The 18,561-nt window shown below is 44.2% G+C and overlaps 1 protein-coding gene across 4 annotated transcripts in view; it reads right to left on the reverse strand.

Moving 5' to 3' along the window:
* Nucleotides 1–2,886: 2,886 nt before the first annotated feature.
* The window catches only part of dzip1l (DAZ interacting zinc finger protein 1 like), an 87,489-nt gene continuing 71,814 nt past the window's right edge, over nt 2,887–18,561 (reverse strand). For all 4 annotated transcript variants that reach the window (XM_033031531.1, XM_033031533.1, XM_033031532.1 and 1 more), the window contains exon 17: nt 2,887–3,364. In XM_033031531.1, the coding sequence (XP_032887422.1) occupies nt 3,273–3,364 (92 nt within the window). In that variant the 3' untranslated portion in view covers nt 2,887–3,272. The remainder of the gene's footprint in view (nt 3,365–18,561) is intronic.

Consider the following 18,561-nt stretch of genomic DNA (forward strand, 5'->3'; position numbering starts at 1 on the left):
CAGGAGACTCTGCAGTCACCACATGGTCGCAGATAGTCGCCTTCATGGTCATGAGGACTTCCCGCATTCACGCATCTAATGTTGAAAAATTAGCGGCAACCAGAATTAAGCCGTCATGGAGAGTAGCGAGAATTCTCGTGCATTAGGTGGGTCGCCAGGAGGTCCTAGTGGGCTGGCAGGAGGTCGAAGGTTCTCGTAGGTTCTCGTAGGTTGTAGCCGGTGCTGACCGGTGAATTTCATTGGCTCATTGGGGAAAAAAAACGTAAGCAGTACCCTGTAATATAGTTCCCTCATCTACCCCAGCCAAACTTCCCCTCTATGTTTGAATTGAACCTTGGTTTTAGATTGAACTACAACAGTTTTGAACTTAATATAAAATTCTAACATGCCGTGGTTACTTTTTCATAGAGTTGCATGGTACAGTAAGGCCCTTCAGCCCATCAAGCTGCACTGACTGTTGAAGTTCCATTTACACGAATCCCATTTGATTATCCCTACTTTCCTTTTGATTCCAGATTTCTGGAGAAAATGGATCGGCGATATTTCAGGTTGAAGCCCTTCTTCAAGCTAATTGTAGCAGGGGTTAATGGAAAGCTGGATGAGAGGTGGTCCCAGCATGGTTCCGGAACACTTCCCACCCATGATCCTGAACACATCCCACCACTGATCTTGAACAAACATGTCCTACCACAAATCTTGAACAAAGACATCCAACCACAGATGCTGAAAAAGTGCATTATCAGAATAGGTCTTACATGTACACATCAGCTCTGATTCTGCATAAGCACTTCCGATTACTGATCCCGGAAAAAAAATACATCCTACCATTCATTCCAAACAAACACACATTCCTCTCATCCCGCACAAACACAAACCACCTTTGATCTCACACAATATCAACCGTCTTTGATATATGATGTTGCACAAAGCTTTGTCACAGTCAGTCCTACATAATCATGCCCTGAGATAGAACTACATAACATCTTCCTTGGTTAAATTGTTCAACTCCATCAGCTACTCATCCTGTGCACACACATCACCACTGACTTTCCACGTACCCATCATTGCACACCCAAACTCACAGCAGTTACACAGAAATGCATCCCTCCTTTGATATTGCACAAACCCGTTCCTCACAATCTTCTTTAAATACATCCTGCCATTAACCTGCGATATGCAAGTCACCAGATGCGGACTGGCCAGGGTGTCAGCTTGCCCGATGGCAAGTGGGCCCCTGATAAAGTGATAGCAAGTGATGGCAAGTGGGCCCCTGTTAAATGATAGCATTGTAGTTGTGGGTGGCCCCCTTTGTCTCCTGGCAACCAATATTTTTAGACCCAGTCCGCCACTGCAAGTCACCCTCCGTCCTGTCAAACAGTCAACCACCAAAATTGCACCATTGTCCCCCTCATACACTGCACCCTGAAACAGCTAAAACCGATCGACAATCATATCCTGTTCAATGAGTCCAACATTTATCTGAGGGCACATTCATACTTGGCAATAAAATTAAGGTGGGTAGAAAGAAAACAATTAGTCATTTGAACAGAGGGCTTTGTAAGTTTTTTTTCTCTCACAGATTTCAGAATGAGGCCACCAAGAGATACATGCACTGTGATTTTTGTTCCATAATGGTATAAGCACTTCAATGGGAATGTCTCACATTGTTTAAATGCTGTCGTAGTTAACAGTGTATCTGAGGAAGCAGACTTCTGGTCTACTAATAGTGCTTCATTAATCAAAGTGTAATCATATGCTTCCATCTGGAATTCGGGTTAATCAAACTTGTATAAACTTTCAGTCGGGACTAATTGCCTAATTCATCTCTGGTTGAGTAAACTATACGCACAAATAGACCATGCAATACCCCTACATAAATGTCATTAAACTCAATTACACTCATTAGTTAATTTGTCTCGTCCTTATTTAATGCCTTAGTTTGCAGCATAATTATACTCTCCTGTAATGCACCAAGTCTGGTGGGGTTACACAGGACTTGCAAGCTACAGAAGGGTGGGAGTATGGACAGATAGATAGAGTGCTCTGGTACATCCCCAGCCCAGAGCTTGCTCACTAGTATCAGCTGAGGTGTGAGGTGCAAAAACTAGGCTGAGAGTCAATGCAGTGGTTGGAGGTGTCACCTCTCAGATGCACTTGGCTGCTCTTTAAATATTCCTGTTGTGTTATTTCAATGAAGAGCTGGGAAATCACACAGACCAGTTATGTATCTTGTTAACTGGCCATGTGGTTGAGAGAACACTTTCATGCTAGGTCTGCCAATATAGGCCTTGGTGATTGGGATAAACCGGCAGAAAAATGTTTGGGGAAACAAGGAACAGCATATTCTGGTTTACAATAAAAGACGCAAATTGCTCGGGTAACAGCAAGTCAGGCAACAGCTCTGGAGAACATGTATAATATTTGGCCTATCTTGCGGCTTAGGAACATGCTCTCGCATTCGTGCAACTGTTTCTTTAGTCAAGGAGGAGCAGCAGAGCTAAACCATTCACAGAGGATGCCGGCAAGTTCTCCTTTCCACAGAGTCGTGCTACTTCCCAGTTACCTCTCCCAGAATTGTGCTGAGTTGGAGTCCTGCAGCATGGAAACAAGCCCTTCAGCCCATCAAATCCGTGCCAACCATCAAGAACCCTTTTACACTGATCCTCTGGTTGAGGATCAAGAGAATCCTGTGGAAACTCATGTCATGCATAACAGAGTGTTCTGAATGGTCTCCTAAATCATGTCCACAATGTAGGTTCATACTCAGTTTACTTGCAGCTATTACACAGACAGAAAAAATCCACAGGTGTGGGACCAAATGTGGAGTAAAATGGGGGACATTCAAGGAATCCTCCGCTGGTAAGGATTAATCAAGGAGACCGGGAGCAAAGGCAAAGAAAAATAAGAACATTTATTTTTATTAAATGCATTCCTTTCTTATATATAAAAATAATGGTCTGTTTGACTCTATGACTCAAGGCTATCCATGTGAGCAGTTATGAGAGGGCAGTGTGGGGCAGGTGCCTAGAGTTCAATGTCAGGATGTTGGGGAAGAGGCAGTTGGTGGCACATGTTCATCTAATGGTAGCTTCAGGGTTCTTCTCCACCAGAGTTAGTGACCCTGACAAACAGGCAGCACAGGTTACCAGGCAGGATAGCAAGGGCGTGCCTTTACATTAGGACACAGCAATGACTGGGCCAGAGGGGACATATGCTGAAGAACGAAGCTGAACGGGAACGGTTCTGTCGATCGAGGCAAGTCTTGATGGTGATCAGAGAAAATTGAGTTCGGAGTCACTGATGTCCGTTACTGTGGCAAAACTGCTGCTTTTCAATGAAGCGCCCATGTTGGCCTCTTTCTGTTCTGGAATAGGAAGGAAATCAGGTCAGTTTTTTATCCAGCCCGCTCAGAAGCCAATCAGATCCACCTGCAATTCCCGCACTCTGTCTGCTGTTTGTGGTCAAATTAATGATAATAAATCCATGTCACTTACCCCATGCATCTCTGAAGATATGGAAAATGGAACATCTATTGAACTTGTCCATGGGCCGCGACAGCGCCAGCATTTATTGCCCCTGGATTGAGGGGGCAGTTAAAAGTCATGCATAATGGTGCATCTATGATTAGATATCTGCCAGAATGGGTGAGCGTGGAAGGTTTACTTTCCACAAGAACACAAGAAAATAGGAGCAAGAGTAGGCCACTCGCCCCTCAAGCCTAAGCCATCATTCAATATACTCATGGCTGATCTGCACTGGCCTTAACACGTCTTCCGTGCCAGTTTCCCAGAACCCCTAATTCCTTGATCTATCTAATATTTATCTATCTGGCTTCCACCATCCCCAGGGAAAGGGAATTGTACATACGCACCACCTGTGAGAGAAGAAATTTCTACCCGCCTGTTTTAAATGACCAGTCCTACATTTTGTAGCAATGTCCCTTTGTTCAAAAAATTCCCATTGGTGAAATCATCTCAACATCTACCCTGTCAAGCTCCCTTAGCATTTTACATGTTTGAACAAGGTGATCCTTCATTTTCTTAACTCCAAGAAATACACATCCAACCTGTCTAGCCTCTCGTGAAATGACAACCTTCTCATCCTAGAAATTAACCTGGTAAATCTTTTTTTGACTGCCTCCAATGCTACTATATCCTTTTTTTAGGTAAGAGGTCCAAAATTATTCACGGTTTTTCAGGTGTAGTGTCACAACATCCTGTCCATGGCCAATTTAGAAATATATTAATCTAAGGGGGGTTACCTAATTTATCATATAAATAATAATAATAATAATAATAATAATCATAACATTCAATAGTCCATAAAATTGTCTAATGTGGCCCCACCTAAGATCCAAGCTTGTCGCATTGACAGAGTACATTGTACTGTGTTTTGTACAGAGTCACAGTCACAAAATAATACAGTATGGAAACTGGCCCTTTGACCCAATTCATCCATGCCGATTAAGCTGCCCATCTAAACTAGTCCCATTTGCCCGCATTTATCGTACATCCACTAAACTTTACCAATCCATGTACCTTTCTAAATGTCTTTTAAATGTTATTGTACCTGCCTCTACCAATTTGTCCTGCAGTTCATTTGATCTACCCACCTACTTTTGTGTAAAGACCTTGTCCCCCTGGTCCCTTTTAAATCTTTCCCCTTTAACCTTAAACCTATGCCCTCAATGTTTTGGACTCCCCTACCCTGGAGAAAAGGCGGTGTACATTCATCTTAATTATGCCCGATTAAAGAAATGCAATCTGGCCAATTACTGTCCAATCCGTCTACTATCACTGACCCCGCCTTCAACATTCTGGGGCTCACCATTGACCACAAACTCAGCTGGATGGACAGGCCACATACATGCCGGGGACACAAGAGTTGGGTGAACTGTAACAGAAACCCCATCTGTCATCCCAGACCATTTCTACCATCGACAAGGCACAAGTCAGGAGTGTGATGGAATACTTCCAATTTGCCTGAATGTGTGCAGCTCTCAAGATGCTCCAGGAAGATCTGAGATCAAAATGCTCTTGGATACATATAGGAAATTCTGCCCTGTCTATGCCTTTGCCACTAAGTAAGTCCCAGTCAATGTTTGGGGAACATTGCAACCATGCTGTTTTTTTCATTTCTCCATATAAATCACTAAGTATAAATCCTGGAACTCCCTGTCCAATGCCAGTGTGGGGAGAATATTCACCAGACGGAATACAGCAGTTCAAGAAGATGCTCACCACCATCTTCTCAAGGGCTATTTGTGAATGGACACTAAGTGCCAGTGATGTCCAGATCTTATAATATGAATTAATTATTTCAACAACTGGTAACCAGATGGAAAATGTACAGATTACTGACAAGAGGTGCAACCACCTGGAGGCCACAACTGTTTCTGTTCGCTCCACTGAAGGTGGAACAGAATAAACATTCTGACCCATTATTTGTTCACTACTTCGACCAGGCAGACACGAGAATACAGATTAGTTCTCCATGACAACGTTGTGCTTTTCCATGTTGATAAGCAAGCTAGTGTGGTCAGGGACACTTATCACAGTTTCTGTTACTTCACACCTCAGTGTTCATACTTTAAACCTATGCCAATTTCTACTTTCCTCGTGTTTCTGCACTGATTCAGAAAATAAGGCACTTGGAGTGTTGGATTTCCCCCTGTAGCTCTGACATTGACTGAAAGAAAGGCAAGCCAGTGAAGAGGTGTAATCCTTTGCCCTTTCCCTAATTCAGCTAATGATTAACTTAGACAAACGAGCGAGAATTTCCAAATAATCTGCAGCGATAATATGATTCTGGCTTTCTCCATCTGTCCCCCTATGATAAGAAAGAAAGAATATGCTTATGTACAAAGCATTTCAATTTTAGGACCTTGCACAATAGATAGAACATAGAAAGGTGCACCAGAGGAACAGACCCTTCAAACCACAATGTCCACGCTGAAAGTTTAAAAAAAAACAAAAGGCTGGAATAACTCAGCGGGTCAAGCAGTATCTCTGGAGAACATGGAAGGTGATGTTTTAGGTTGAGACCATTGTTCAGACCGATCTGATGGCGAAGGGGTAAAAAGCTAGAAGAGAAGAGGGACAGGACAAAACCTGGCACGTAATAGATAGACACAAAATGCAGGATTAACTCAGCAGGATAGACTGTATCTCTGGATAGGAATGGGTGATGTTTTGGGTCGAAGAAGGGTCTCGACCCAAAACGTCACCCATTCCTCCTATCCAGAGATGCTGCCTGTCCCGCTAAGTTACTCCTGCATTTTGTGTCTATCTTCGGTGTAAACCAGCACCTACAGTTCCTTCCTACACAAGTGATGGATAGATATGGGTGAGGATTTTTTTTTTTTGATAGGCAGATGGTTGGATAAAAGCCAGAGAAGAAAAGACCAAAGGTGTGAGATAACGATAGAAGAGATGTGAATCGAGAGGCCAGAGGAAGGGGTGTAGGTGATTGGGGCAAGGGTGGGGAGAAATGGGTGCAAGTCCAAGTGGAGCACAGGGAAGAGAGGGGGGGAGGGGGAAAGAAGGAAGCTGGAAGAGAAGAGGGACAGGAGCCCTGGTTAGTTGCCTAAAATTGGTGAATTCATACCCAAGCAGAATATGAGGTGCTGTTCCTCCAGTTTGCATGTGACCTCGTTCTGGCAATGGAGGAGAAAGGTCGTTATGGGAACATAAAGGTTGTTATGGGAATGGGAAGAGGAGTTAGAATGGTGAGCAACCAGGAGATCCAATAGGCCTTGGTGGAGCGAACTCAAGTGTTCAGCGAAACGGTCGTCATCTATGCTTGGTTTCGCTGATGTTCAGGAGGGCACATTGTCACCCCATTCCTTTTCCTTCCTCTTTACACTCATCTTCCATTCCTTTTATCTCTGAGTCTCCTATTTCCCTTTAGACTCTCTCCTTCCCAGCCTCCGTCCCATTCCGCCCATATCCTGCCCTCCAGCTTTACACTTCATTCCTCCTTTACTTTTCCTGTCTGACACCCTTTTGTCCCCTTTTCACCTCTAGCTTCATCAGTATCACCACCCATGTGTCAACCACCCCCACCCCCCATTTCCCTCAACTATATCCACCTATTATTTGCCAGACTTTGCCCCACCCCCACCTCTCTTGTCCAGATATCTTCCCCCCCCACCACTCCATCAGTCTGAAGAAAGGTCCAATCCGAAACATTGTCTATTTTCTTTCACATTTGCTGCCTGTGAGTACCTCTAGCACCTTGTTTTTTTTACTGTGTGACTTTATATTCCATAGGTCAATTTCTCTAATTGTATGTTATCAGCTCTCTCTTATCTCTTTTTGCATCGCCTGTTGTGAACCTATGTAGTTTGATCATACTCATGTATGGTATGATGCCTGGATCGCACACAAAACTAAGTTCTTCACTGTATCTCAGTACACATGACAATAATAATAAATCAAACCAAAGCAGACCTACAAAAGGCAGTGCAGATATTTCCTGAGGCTGCTCCATCAGCACTACCCAAGTCAACAACCACAACCTGCAGGTCGGGAGAGAACAGCACTAACGCAGGGACACCACCACCTCTGTAATTTGCACACCATCCTGGCTTGGAAATACTTCACCATTTCTTCATCAAAGCTGGGTCCAAATCCTGATACAGCCAATGTAACAGTGTGGGAGCATTTAACCAGAAGGACTAGAACGGTTTATAAAGATGGCGCACCACCACCTCCTCTAGCACAATTAGTGATGGGCAATACATCTCCACATGACAAATGAATGAATAAAATAAAACAACTCTGTGTGATACAGTCTTACTGCTCAATAGATTTATCAGTCCACAGTCGCTAGCTTTTCCCTTAATTAATTCACGTGTTAAGCCCGGAGCTCAGTAATTGCTAAGTGTACTGATATCCATTACAGCATTGATTTATTTCACTCTTTTGCAAACGGTACAATATTGTTAAAAGGCACTTGAACTGCAAAAAGGGAATTAAAGGCCAATTTACATTCGCCTTTACACTCGACATATAACATTTGCATACGTGATGAAGTGTGACCAACACCTCTCCGAGTTCCTCTTTTTATTCCAGTCAATTCCCTGTGACACCAAAGGGAAAAGGTTGTCCTTGGGTCTTCAATGTGATGACAACAAAACTGTGAGCATCAGACTTCAAAATAATGAAATAAGCTAAAGTCTTAAATCAGTGCACAATGTGTGCTCGGGGTTTCATATTAATGCACCCAATCAACCAGAGGCCTCACAAGTCTATGATTCATTGACGATGGTGAAAGGATACTGATAAATGGAGGCACACAACCAAGTGAGCACAAGTGGATCAATAAATTCATAGAACACCCATCACATCAACAAATCAATAAACTAATGGAGCAATGAGCAAAGCAACAAATGAATAAATCGATGCGGTAATGGATATCAGTACATTCAACAGTTATGGTTGCAGTGGGATTAACAACAAATCAATGAAGTAATGGAGAGGCTGACAGCAGTGAATGAATAAATTCATCAAGCAGCAAGTCTGTACCTGGTCGAGTCAACTGGGGTAATAATGTTGGCCAGGACGCTCAAACGTCATGGATACTTAGCAATATTTAGCATCTATCCACACCACGCAACATACCTCAATTTCACATCTTCTCCAAAGGAGAAGATGGTGTTTTGTCCAGTAAGGCAATCTGGATAATTGGAGGCCAAAGGGGGTGGGCTAGGAGAACATTCTAGGAGATTTGTCACGGGGTTTTGCCTGTTCGGTGGTGAGTAGTCGCCCAAAGAGTCGTACCTTTTTCTGGTCGCCACTGGATTTCAACATGTTGAAAATTTTCGGCAACCTGCTGCGACTATGACGGATGCCGGCAAATCGCCGAACAAATCGCGTAAGTGGGACAGGCCCTCAAGGTTTGGCTGATGTCTCTAACAGTTTTATTCTTGTTTCTCAGTCTCATAATGGTTTCTTTGACTTTGGTCCTCATGTTGATAAACAGCAATAAAAGTTTCCAAAGGTGTTGGAAAGACTGGAGGAATGACTAGGAGCTGAGAGCTCTCTTATACCTGCATTAAGGAGGCAATTAAACACACCTGAGCAATTACAAACGCATGTGAAGCCATGTGTCCCAAACATTATGGTGCCCTAAAATTGGGGGGCTATGTATAAACACAGCTGTAATTTCTACATGGTGAAACAAAAATGTATAAAAATGGCCTTTATTAAAATCTGACAATGTGCACTTTAACCACATGTGATTTTTTTTCTATTACAAATCTCAAATTGTGGAGTACAGTGGCAAATAAATAAATGATGGGTCTGTCCCAAACATTATGGAGGGCACAGTATGATGTGGATGCCCTTTCAAGATCTAAAATCTGCATAAGTAATATTGTATACAATATCTGGGTTAACATTTACTCAATTTCTCCTGGTGATTCGAAATGTAGAACAATTTAACTCAACATTGGTGGCATTCTCAAATAAACTCCTTTCAATTGAAAGTTCATAAGTCACACGAGCAAAAGTAGGCCATTCAGCCTATTGAGTCTATTCCGCCATTCAATCATGGCCGATCTATCTTTCCCCTCATACCCATTCTCCTGCCCTCTCCCGATAACCCCTGACACCTGTACCAATCAAGATTCTGTCAATGTCCGCTTTAAAAGTACCTAATGACTTGGCCTACACAGCCACATGTGGCAATGTATTCCACAGATTTACCACCCTCTGACTAAAGAAATTCATCCTCATCTCCTTTCTAAAGGTACGTCCTTTTATTCTGAGGCTATGGCCTCTGGTGTTAGACTCTCCCACTAGTGGAAACATTCTCTGCACTTGCACTCAATCCAAGCCTCGCACTGTTCGGTACGTTTCACTGAGGTTCCCTGATCCTTCTAAATTTCAGCGAGTACAGGCCCAGTGCCGTCAAACACTCATCATATGTTAACCCACTCACCCCCGGGATCATTATCCAATGCCAGCACATCCTTCCTCAGCGATGTGGCCCAAAACTGCTCACAATACACCAAATGCAGTCTGACTAGGGCCCTCCAAATCTTCAGCATGACATTCCTGTTTCTTTATTATAGTCCTCTCCAAATAAGTCCTAACATTCCATCTCCCTTCCTTACTATTGATTCAACCTGTAAATTAACTTTTTGAAATCCTACATGAGCACTCCCAAGTCCCTTTGCACCTCCAATTTCTAAATATTCTCCCTATTTAGAAAATAGTCTATGCCTTTATTCCTACTACCACAAAGTATGACTGCACAGTTTTTTATGCTGTATTCCATCTGCCACCTCTTTGCCCACTCTCCCAACCTGTCCAAATCCTTCTGCAGGATCCCTGCTATCTCTACACTAACCGCTTGGAAGATCAAGCGGAGGGAAATGAGAAGGCTTTCCACTGTGCAAGAGCCTGGCCGAACATTTGAAACATAGATGATGGACACTATGAAACACCACTAATCACTGGCAGCCAACCAGAAAAAGCCTCCTTTATTCCTACTCTTTGCCTTCTGCCTTTTAGCCAGCCTTCTATCCATACCAGTATCTTCCCTCTAATACCACAGGCTCTCATCTTCTTTAGCAGCCTCACAATTGGCACCTTATCAAACAAAGCCCTTCTGAAAATCCAGATAAATAGCATCCATTGCCTCTCCTTTTGTCCATCCTGCTATTAACTTCCTCATAGAATTGCAACAGATTCTTCAAGCAAGATCTACCCTTCACAAAACCAGCTGATTTTGGGCTATTTTATCATGTGCTTCCAAGTACACTGAAACGTCATCCTTTATAATGGACTCTAAAATCTTACCTGGCTAACTGGCCTCTAGTTTCCCTTCTATTGGGTTGCTCCCTGCTTGAACAGCGGAGTAACATTTTTAATTTTCCAGTCCTCTGGAACCACTCCTGACTTGAGTTTCTGGAAAGATTACCACTGATGCCTCCACAATCTCTAAAGCCATATCTTGCAGAACCCTGTGGTTTAATCCATCTGGTCCAGGTGACCTATCCAACTTAAGGTTTTTCAACTTCCCAAGCACCTTCTCCTTATGGGAAATCCAAGGGTTGCCTTCAGGTGCTCCGGTTTCCTCCCACATTCCCAAGACGTGTGGATTAGTAGAGTAATTGGCCATTGTAAATTTACCCAAAAGTGTGGGTGATTGGTAGAATCTTGGGGGAGTTGATGGGAATATGGGGAGAACAACATGAGATTAGTGTAAATGGGTGGTGGATGGTTGGTACAACTCTCATGCAAGTCACTGAATAACATGGTGAAAATCAAAGAGCCTGGTGTAGATCTCAAGGCTAGTCATATTCCACCGGTAACTGCACCTATCTCTGTACCTCTAACTTTTCATTCCGTTTCAAACCCACACCCTCCAATACCACCTACTTTCATTTTTGGTTATAGTCATGTGTGGTCATTGATTGAACAGTGGAGGTGATTGTGAAATATTTGATTACTAACTCAAATCTTGAACCGTACTGATACTGCAGAGTAAATACAGACTGAAACTACACAATCCTGTGACTGGTGTTACAAGCATCGCTGCATCATGTCGCAAATTCAATTTCCTTGTGGGAATTAACAATCCATTTTAAAGGGATAAACTTTATACTAAAGTTTTAAAGGGAGGGGAACAAGACATGGGATTGCTCTTGGTGAGCTGGCAGGGAACCAGTGGGCTGAAAGGCTTTCCTCTGTGCCATATCAAGTAAGAATCAATAATGGAATCATCGAGAAATATACCAGAGAAACTGCCTTTAGACCCGCCATGTGTGTACTGGTCATCATCCAACAATCTACACAGCCGTACATCACTGTAATTCATCCACTGCCACAAAGGCTCAATGGCAGATGCCATCTCCCTCTCCCTACACTCATCCCTGGAACATCTAGATAACAAAGATACCCATGTCAAACTCCTATTTATTGATCATAACTCTGTCCTCAGCATCATAATTCCAACCAAACCCATGTCCAAAGTACTGGACCTAGCACTCTGTAACACCTTGATGCAACTGCATCCTTAACTTCCTGACTCATAGACAGCAGTCAGTAAGGATAGGCCACAAAACATCCTCCATGATAATTCTCAACACCAGTGCTCAGCCCCTTAATACACTCCCTATACATTACGACTGTGCAGCCAATTTCTGCAGGAACACCATTGATAAGTTTGCAGCTGACACTACCATCGTGGGCCGGATTTCAAACAATAACGAGACAGAGTACAGGAAGGAGATAGAGAGCTTTTGCCATAGTGTCAAGAAAATAACCTCACCCTCAATGTCAACAAAATGAAGGAGGTAGTCATCGACTTCAGGCAACACGCCCCAGTCTGCATCAGTGGTGCTGAAGTGGCAATAATCAAGAGCTTCAGGCTCCTTGGCATAAATATCAACAACAATTTGTTCCGGTCTAACCTCACAGACACTCCATCAAAAAAAGCCTCTACTTCCTCAGAATACTAAATAAATTTTAAACGACTGCAACAACTGTTACCAACCTCTACAGATGCACTAGAAAAGGTATCCTATCGGGATGCATCACAATTTGGTTTGACTGATCTGTCCAAGATATAAAAAATTGCAGATTGTCGATGCAGTCTAGTCCATCACGCAAACCAGCCTTACCGCCCATCCCTGTTTTGTTTCTCTTTGCAATACCTGCTGTACCAGTGTATGTTTGGTTGTACACATGCATGATATGATTTGCCTGGACAGGATGCAAAACAAAGTTATTGGCTGTATCTCAGTATGCATGAGAATAATAAACCAATACCAATAGCAATGCACATATTCTACCCTGATCCCCTTGTTATTCCCAAGCTGCCGTGAATAATGCCACAGTTCAGCGGAATAAACACCTGTCCAGAGACAGAATTCAATAATCTTCTTTGTTGCATTGGCTGGAAAATTAATTTAACTTGAGGTCAATAGACTACTTCAACCATATTACTAACCATATTACTACAGATGGAACTAATGAAACTATCTAAAGGCAAGGTGTGATTTATCCAATCTCAACTGGAAGATTCCAGGAAAATTAATGGCCTCGGCCACAGCTCAACATTCATCTAAACCCAAGACATTCAACTCAAGCCACAAGCTTTGCAAAATGATTCTAATGGACCTGTCCCACTTTGGCGATTTTTCAGGCGACTGCCGGTGTTTGTCAAGTTACCGGCAGTCGCTTCCTTCACCAGCCCGTTATGCGGGCGGATGACAGAGCAAGCGGGGGGAGCGCTGTCTGAGTGAAATTTACACGGTGCAAAGCCAATGTGATACAGACACACACCGTGATGAACAGGAAGGTTGGCGCTGTAATTAAGAAGCTAAAAAGCACAGTGTATGGTAAGTCCTTTAAAAGAGGGGGGGGAGAGTGGGGAGAGGAGGGAGAGAGGGAGGAGAAGGAGTGGTGACAACGTTTAAGAAGCCAGAGATACACGGCTGTGAAGCTCGGCGTACATTAACATTACCGGTTGGTTATCATTGGTTCTGAAAACTACTGCTTACTGTTTTTTTCCCCAATGAGACAATGAAATTCACCGGTCAGCACTGGCTACAACCTACGAGAACCTAAGAGAACCTTCTACCTCCTGGCAACCCACTAGGACCTCCTGGCGCCCACCATTTGGCACGAGAATTCTCGCTACTCTCCATGGCGGTTTCATTCTAGTCGGCGCTAATTTTTCAACATGTTTCAACATGTAATTTTTCAACATGTTGAAAAATTTGCGGCGACCATAATGAGGCCAGGACTAGTTCCCAGAATGCGGGAATTCCTCACGACCATGAAGGCGACTCCCCGGCAACCACCCGCGAACATGTGGCGACTGCAAAGTCTCCTGCAGTCGCCTAAAAAGTCGCCTAATTGGGACAGACCCATTATGTTCACATTGGTTGTCAATTGTGGTACGGAAGCTTAAAAATTAGATGCAGCGGTAGGCCATTCTGCCCTTCCCATCTGCTTCACCATTCAATGTGATCATCTCTGAGCATCCACATTGGGTATCCTATTCTTTCTCCCCATCTTCTTTGATCCCTCTTGCCCTCAGAACAGTATCTAATTCCATCTTGAATAGAAAGTATAAAGTATAAAGTATCCTTTATTGTCATTCAAACTGTCTCCAGTTTGAACGAAGTTGCATACCTTGCAGCCATAACAGAAAATAAAATAACAGAACAAACAGTTAACACATTTGAACATCCACCACAGTGAGTCTGCCAGGCACCTCCTCACTGTGATGGAAGGCAAAAGTCTTAAAGACCTTGTCCCTCCTTCCTTGTTCTCCCTCTGCGTTGAGGCGATCCAGACTTTCGATGTTGGGCCCCCCGCCGGGTGATGGTAAGCCCCGCAGCCGAATCCGAGCTCCACAAATGGGCCGGTTCAAACTCCGCGGCCTGGGGCAGTCGAAGCTGCCGCCTTCCAGTCCAGCGGATGAAGCTGTTGTTGCGGTTGCTCCGGAGAATCGGTCACCAACCTGGGACCTGCGAGCTCCCGACGTTGTCATGCACTGGGCCCACGGCCAAAGCCTCCGAGGCTCCGAAGTCGGGTCGCCGCCGCAGCGCCACCACAGCCCCGAAGTCGGCCAGTCTTGCGATGGTAATTCCTGGCTCTGCCTCCGGAGCCTTGATGTCGGTCACAGTTGGAGGCCGACAGCTCCGCGATTAGGCCTCAGCGTAGATGGATGCGGGGATACGACAAAGAAAGGGTCACATCCCCCTGAACAAAGAGACTAATAACAAGTTTCTCCCACCCCCCACACATACACAACTAAAAATAAACTAAAACATACATCTAACAAGACAAAAGAAACCCAAAAAAAGGAAAAGACAGACGGACTGCAGGCGAGCCGCAGCTACTTGGGCAGCGCAGCCATTCCCTGAGTTGAATTCAAATGCTTTCAGTGGCAAAAAATTCCACAGGTTCACCACTCTCAGGGAGAAAACATTTCTCCTCATCACAGTTCCAAATGGCCTCCCCCTTATCCTTAGAATGTGACCCTGATAACACACTCCTTCACCATCTAGAATGTCCCTCCTGCATGCAATCCTGTTAGAATGAAATCCCTTCTCACTCTTCCAAACTGTAGTGAATGCAGGCCCAATGATCCAATTTCTCCAGACATCAAAGCTCTTCAAGAGAACCTGAGGTGAAATGAATTTCAAGTCTGTTTTATTTTCATCCATGATGCCCACGCCGAGGGTAAGTCCTGGTCCTCCTGACCCAGATTATTTACGACAGCAAAGGTTTCATTGTGCTTCAGTCCTGTTGATGTATCTCACTGGGCCTTTTATAAAGACAAACGCAAAATCTCCAGAGCAGTCTCCCTATCAAGATTATAGATTAGATTAGATTAGATTAGATTAGATTAGATTTCACCAAACACCTCCTCACTGTGATGGAGGCAAAAGTCTTAGAGTTACTGTCTCTTCCCTCCTCTTCTCCCTCTGCGCCGAGGCGATACCCCACCGGGCGATGGTATCAGTCTGTTATAGCAATTAGCTCTGGCTGTACCGCTGATGACTTCCTATGAATGGGAATAGAAACTCAGCTGTTTGTTTTGGTTGGACTGTGTTAGATAGGAAGTCCACACAAATGAGGCATTAGTCACCCATAAACATCATCTGATCTGCACACTGTGGGGGCACAGAGTGACGTATCCCTGGATTTAGACATGAAAGTCTAAAAAATGTGTCCGACCCAAAACATCACCTACTCGTGTTCTTCTGAGATGCTGCCTGAATCAGTGAGTTTAGTTGAGTTTAGTTTAGTTCAGAGATGCATCACGGAAACAGGCCCTTCGGCCCACCGTGTCCACACTGATCAGCGATCACTGCATATTAACATCATGCTACACACACTAGGGACAATTTACATTTATACCAAGCCAATTAACCTACAAACCTCTGTCTTTGGAGTGTGGGAGGAAACCGATCTCAGAGAAAACCCACGCAGGTCACAGGGAGAGAACGTACAAACTCCATACAGAGAGCGCCCGTAGTCGGGATCGAACCCGGGTCTCTGGCGCTGTGAGGCAGCAACTCTACTGCTGCACCGCCGTTCCGCCCCAGCACTCGAGCCCTTTATGTCTATCACAACCCTAATCCTCTTATTGCGAGGGACATATTAGTCATGTAATGGTAAACGATGACATGATTTAATTCTAAACAATTGCTCATACATAGTTACAGACTTATTGTACAGTGATGAGAGAGAGGTTGACATTATTTTACTGTGCAGGATGTAGTACATGAGCCACTTCCTTGGGATAGATGTACTGAACTACAAGGAACTAGCAGGGACAAATCATTCTTGGTCTAGTAAATGAAAGGGCTTGTAGGGTGGAGACAGAGGAAGGGGAGATGAACTGAAAGATAGATGTTTCCCTGAGAATGTTGCAAGTCCCACCAGATTGTCTCAGGATGATGGGAGAAGAATTTCATAAGTATGAGTCAAAACAGAACATGCTGCAGACACTTAGCAGGTCAAATAGAATCCACGGGACAGAAAAACAGAGTTGACATTTCTGCTCAAAGTTCCTTATTTTCACGTATAAACATGATACTGATTAAAACTGGCATTACATCTTCAGCTTTTATCTGAGAAAAACCATTGGGAGTCTAAAGAGCAGTCTGAGAAAATAACTCAACTTCCTTTTGCAAATGATAAACATTGAATCACACCATGCAAAGTTGCATAAATCCTTTTTCAATTCAGGTCGCCCTTATCATTTAGCAATTGGTCTAAATTTTTAAATAGTATGTTTACAATATTGCAATAGGATTAAATCTGCCAATCTCAGTTTCAGAACTAAACCCTGCCTTGTATCAGGAGGTACTAGTATGTACAGTGCTGCTAAATGTCACCTGTTATCATCAATGGGCCTACATGGATATGCTTGATCTTGATTCACTGGGTTTGTTTCTGTCTGTTACTGTATTCACCTATTTCTCATTGAACAACATTTACAGGCTTCAGCATTGAAATTGTTTCTTTGAAGAGAGGCCTCTTCCCAGAATCAAAAATCAAAGTTGAGAAATAAACAGTGACAAAGTCACTGGTCGGCACAGACTCGGGAGGCAGAAGGGCCTGTTTCGACTTTGTATCTCTCAAGCTAAAAGTCTAAAGTATGACTGATAAAAAGCTGTAAAGTGTTCTCAACTCACTGCATCTGAAAAACAAGTGCCGCATTCTAGATATGTATCTGCTCATCACCTCTGGATTGACCCATCACCCTTCACTAGGGTCTCCTCGATATCCCACAGCTCCGCTCTTGCTCCCCCTCCTCCCATTCGGACAGAGTCCCCCTTGTTCTCACCTTAGACCCCATCAGCCGTCGCATAGAGCATATAATCTTCCAACACCACCTCCAACGGGATCCCACTACTGGCCACATCTTCCCATCTCCACCCCTTTCTGCTTTCCACAGAGACCGTTCCCTCCAAAACTTCCTGGTGAACTCGTCCCTTCCCACCCAAACCACCCCCTCCCCAGGTACTTTCCCCTGCAACTGCAGGAGATGCAACACCTGTCCCTTTACCTCCCCCCCTCCACTCCATCCAAGGACACAAAGAGTCTTTCCAGGTGAGGCAGAAGTTCACTTGCACCTCCTCCAACCTCATCTACAGTTTCCGATGTTCCAGGTGTCAACATCTCTACATCGGCGAGACCAAGCGCAGGCTCAGCGATCGTTTCGCTGAACAACTCTGCTCAGTCCATCTTAATCTACCTGATCTCCCGGTGGCTCAGCACTTCAACTCCCCCTCCCATTACCAATCTGACCTTTCTGTCCCGGGCCTCCTCCATTGTCAGAGTGAGGCCCAGTGCAAAGTGGAGGAACAGCACCTCATATTTCACTTGGGTATTTTACACCCCAACGGTATGAACATTGACTTCTCTAACTTCAGATAGCCCTTGCTTTCTCTCTCCATACCCTCCCCCTTCCTAGTTCTCCCACCAGTCTTACTGTCTCTGACTACATTCTATCTTTGTCCTGCCACCTCCCCTGACACCAGTCTGAAGAAGGGTCTCGACCCGAAACGTCGCCCATTCCCTCTCTCCAGAGATGCTGCCTGACCCGCTGAGTTACTCCAGCATTTTGTGTCACACTTCACCTCAAACACTACTCATTACAACACAGAAATGTCTGGGTGAATCACAGGAAGAGTTGTCCATAAATAAATAGGTGGGCACAGTAGAGTGAGTTGTGAAGCTTCAATGAATTGGCTGTTCATTGAACCAGTTGGGATGGTTGGATGTAAGAACATAAAATGGATGCAATATAAGGGCTATTTATTTATGTCAGATTCGAGGGACTGAATGGCCAGGTGCTGTGGCTGCCTCGCCAACAGTCTGTCTGCCCCTTCATTCTTTATGTTTAAATAGTATGTGTTAAATGTATGTTTTTAGTGTTCTTTAGCTTGTTTTATGTGGGGAGTGGGGGAGGGGGTTGAGGGAAACTTTTTCTAATCTCGACGGAGATGCGATTGTTTTCCGTATCGTAGCTCTGTCCGCACTGCGGCCTAACATCGAGGAGTTGGCAGCCTGTACTGGA

Source organism: Amblyraja radiata, chromosome 13 (assembly GCF_010909765.2).
Source record: "Amblyraja radiata isolate CabotCenter1 chromosome 13, sAmbRad1.1.pri, whole genome shotgun sequence".
NCBI classification, from domain to species: Eukaryota; Metazoa; Chordata; class Chondrichthyes; order Rajiformes; family Rajidae; genus Amblyraja; species Amblyraja radiata.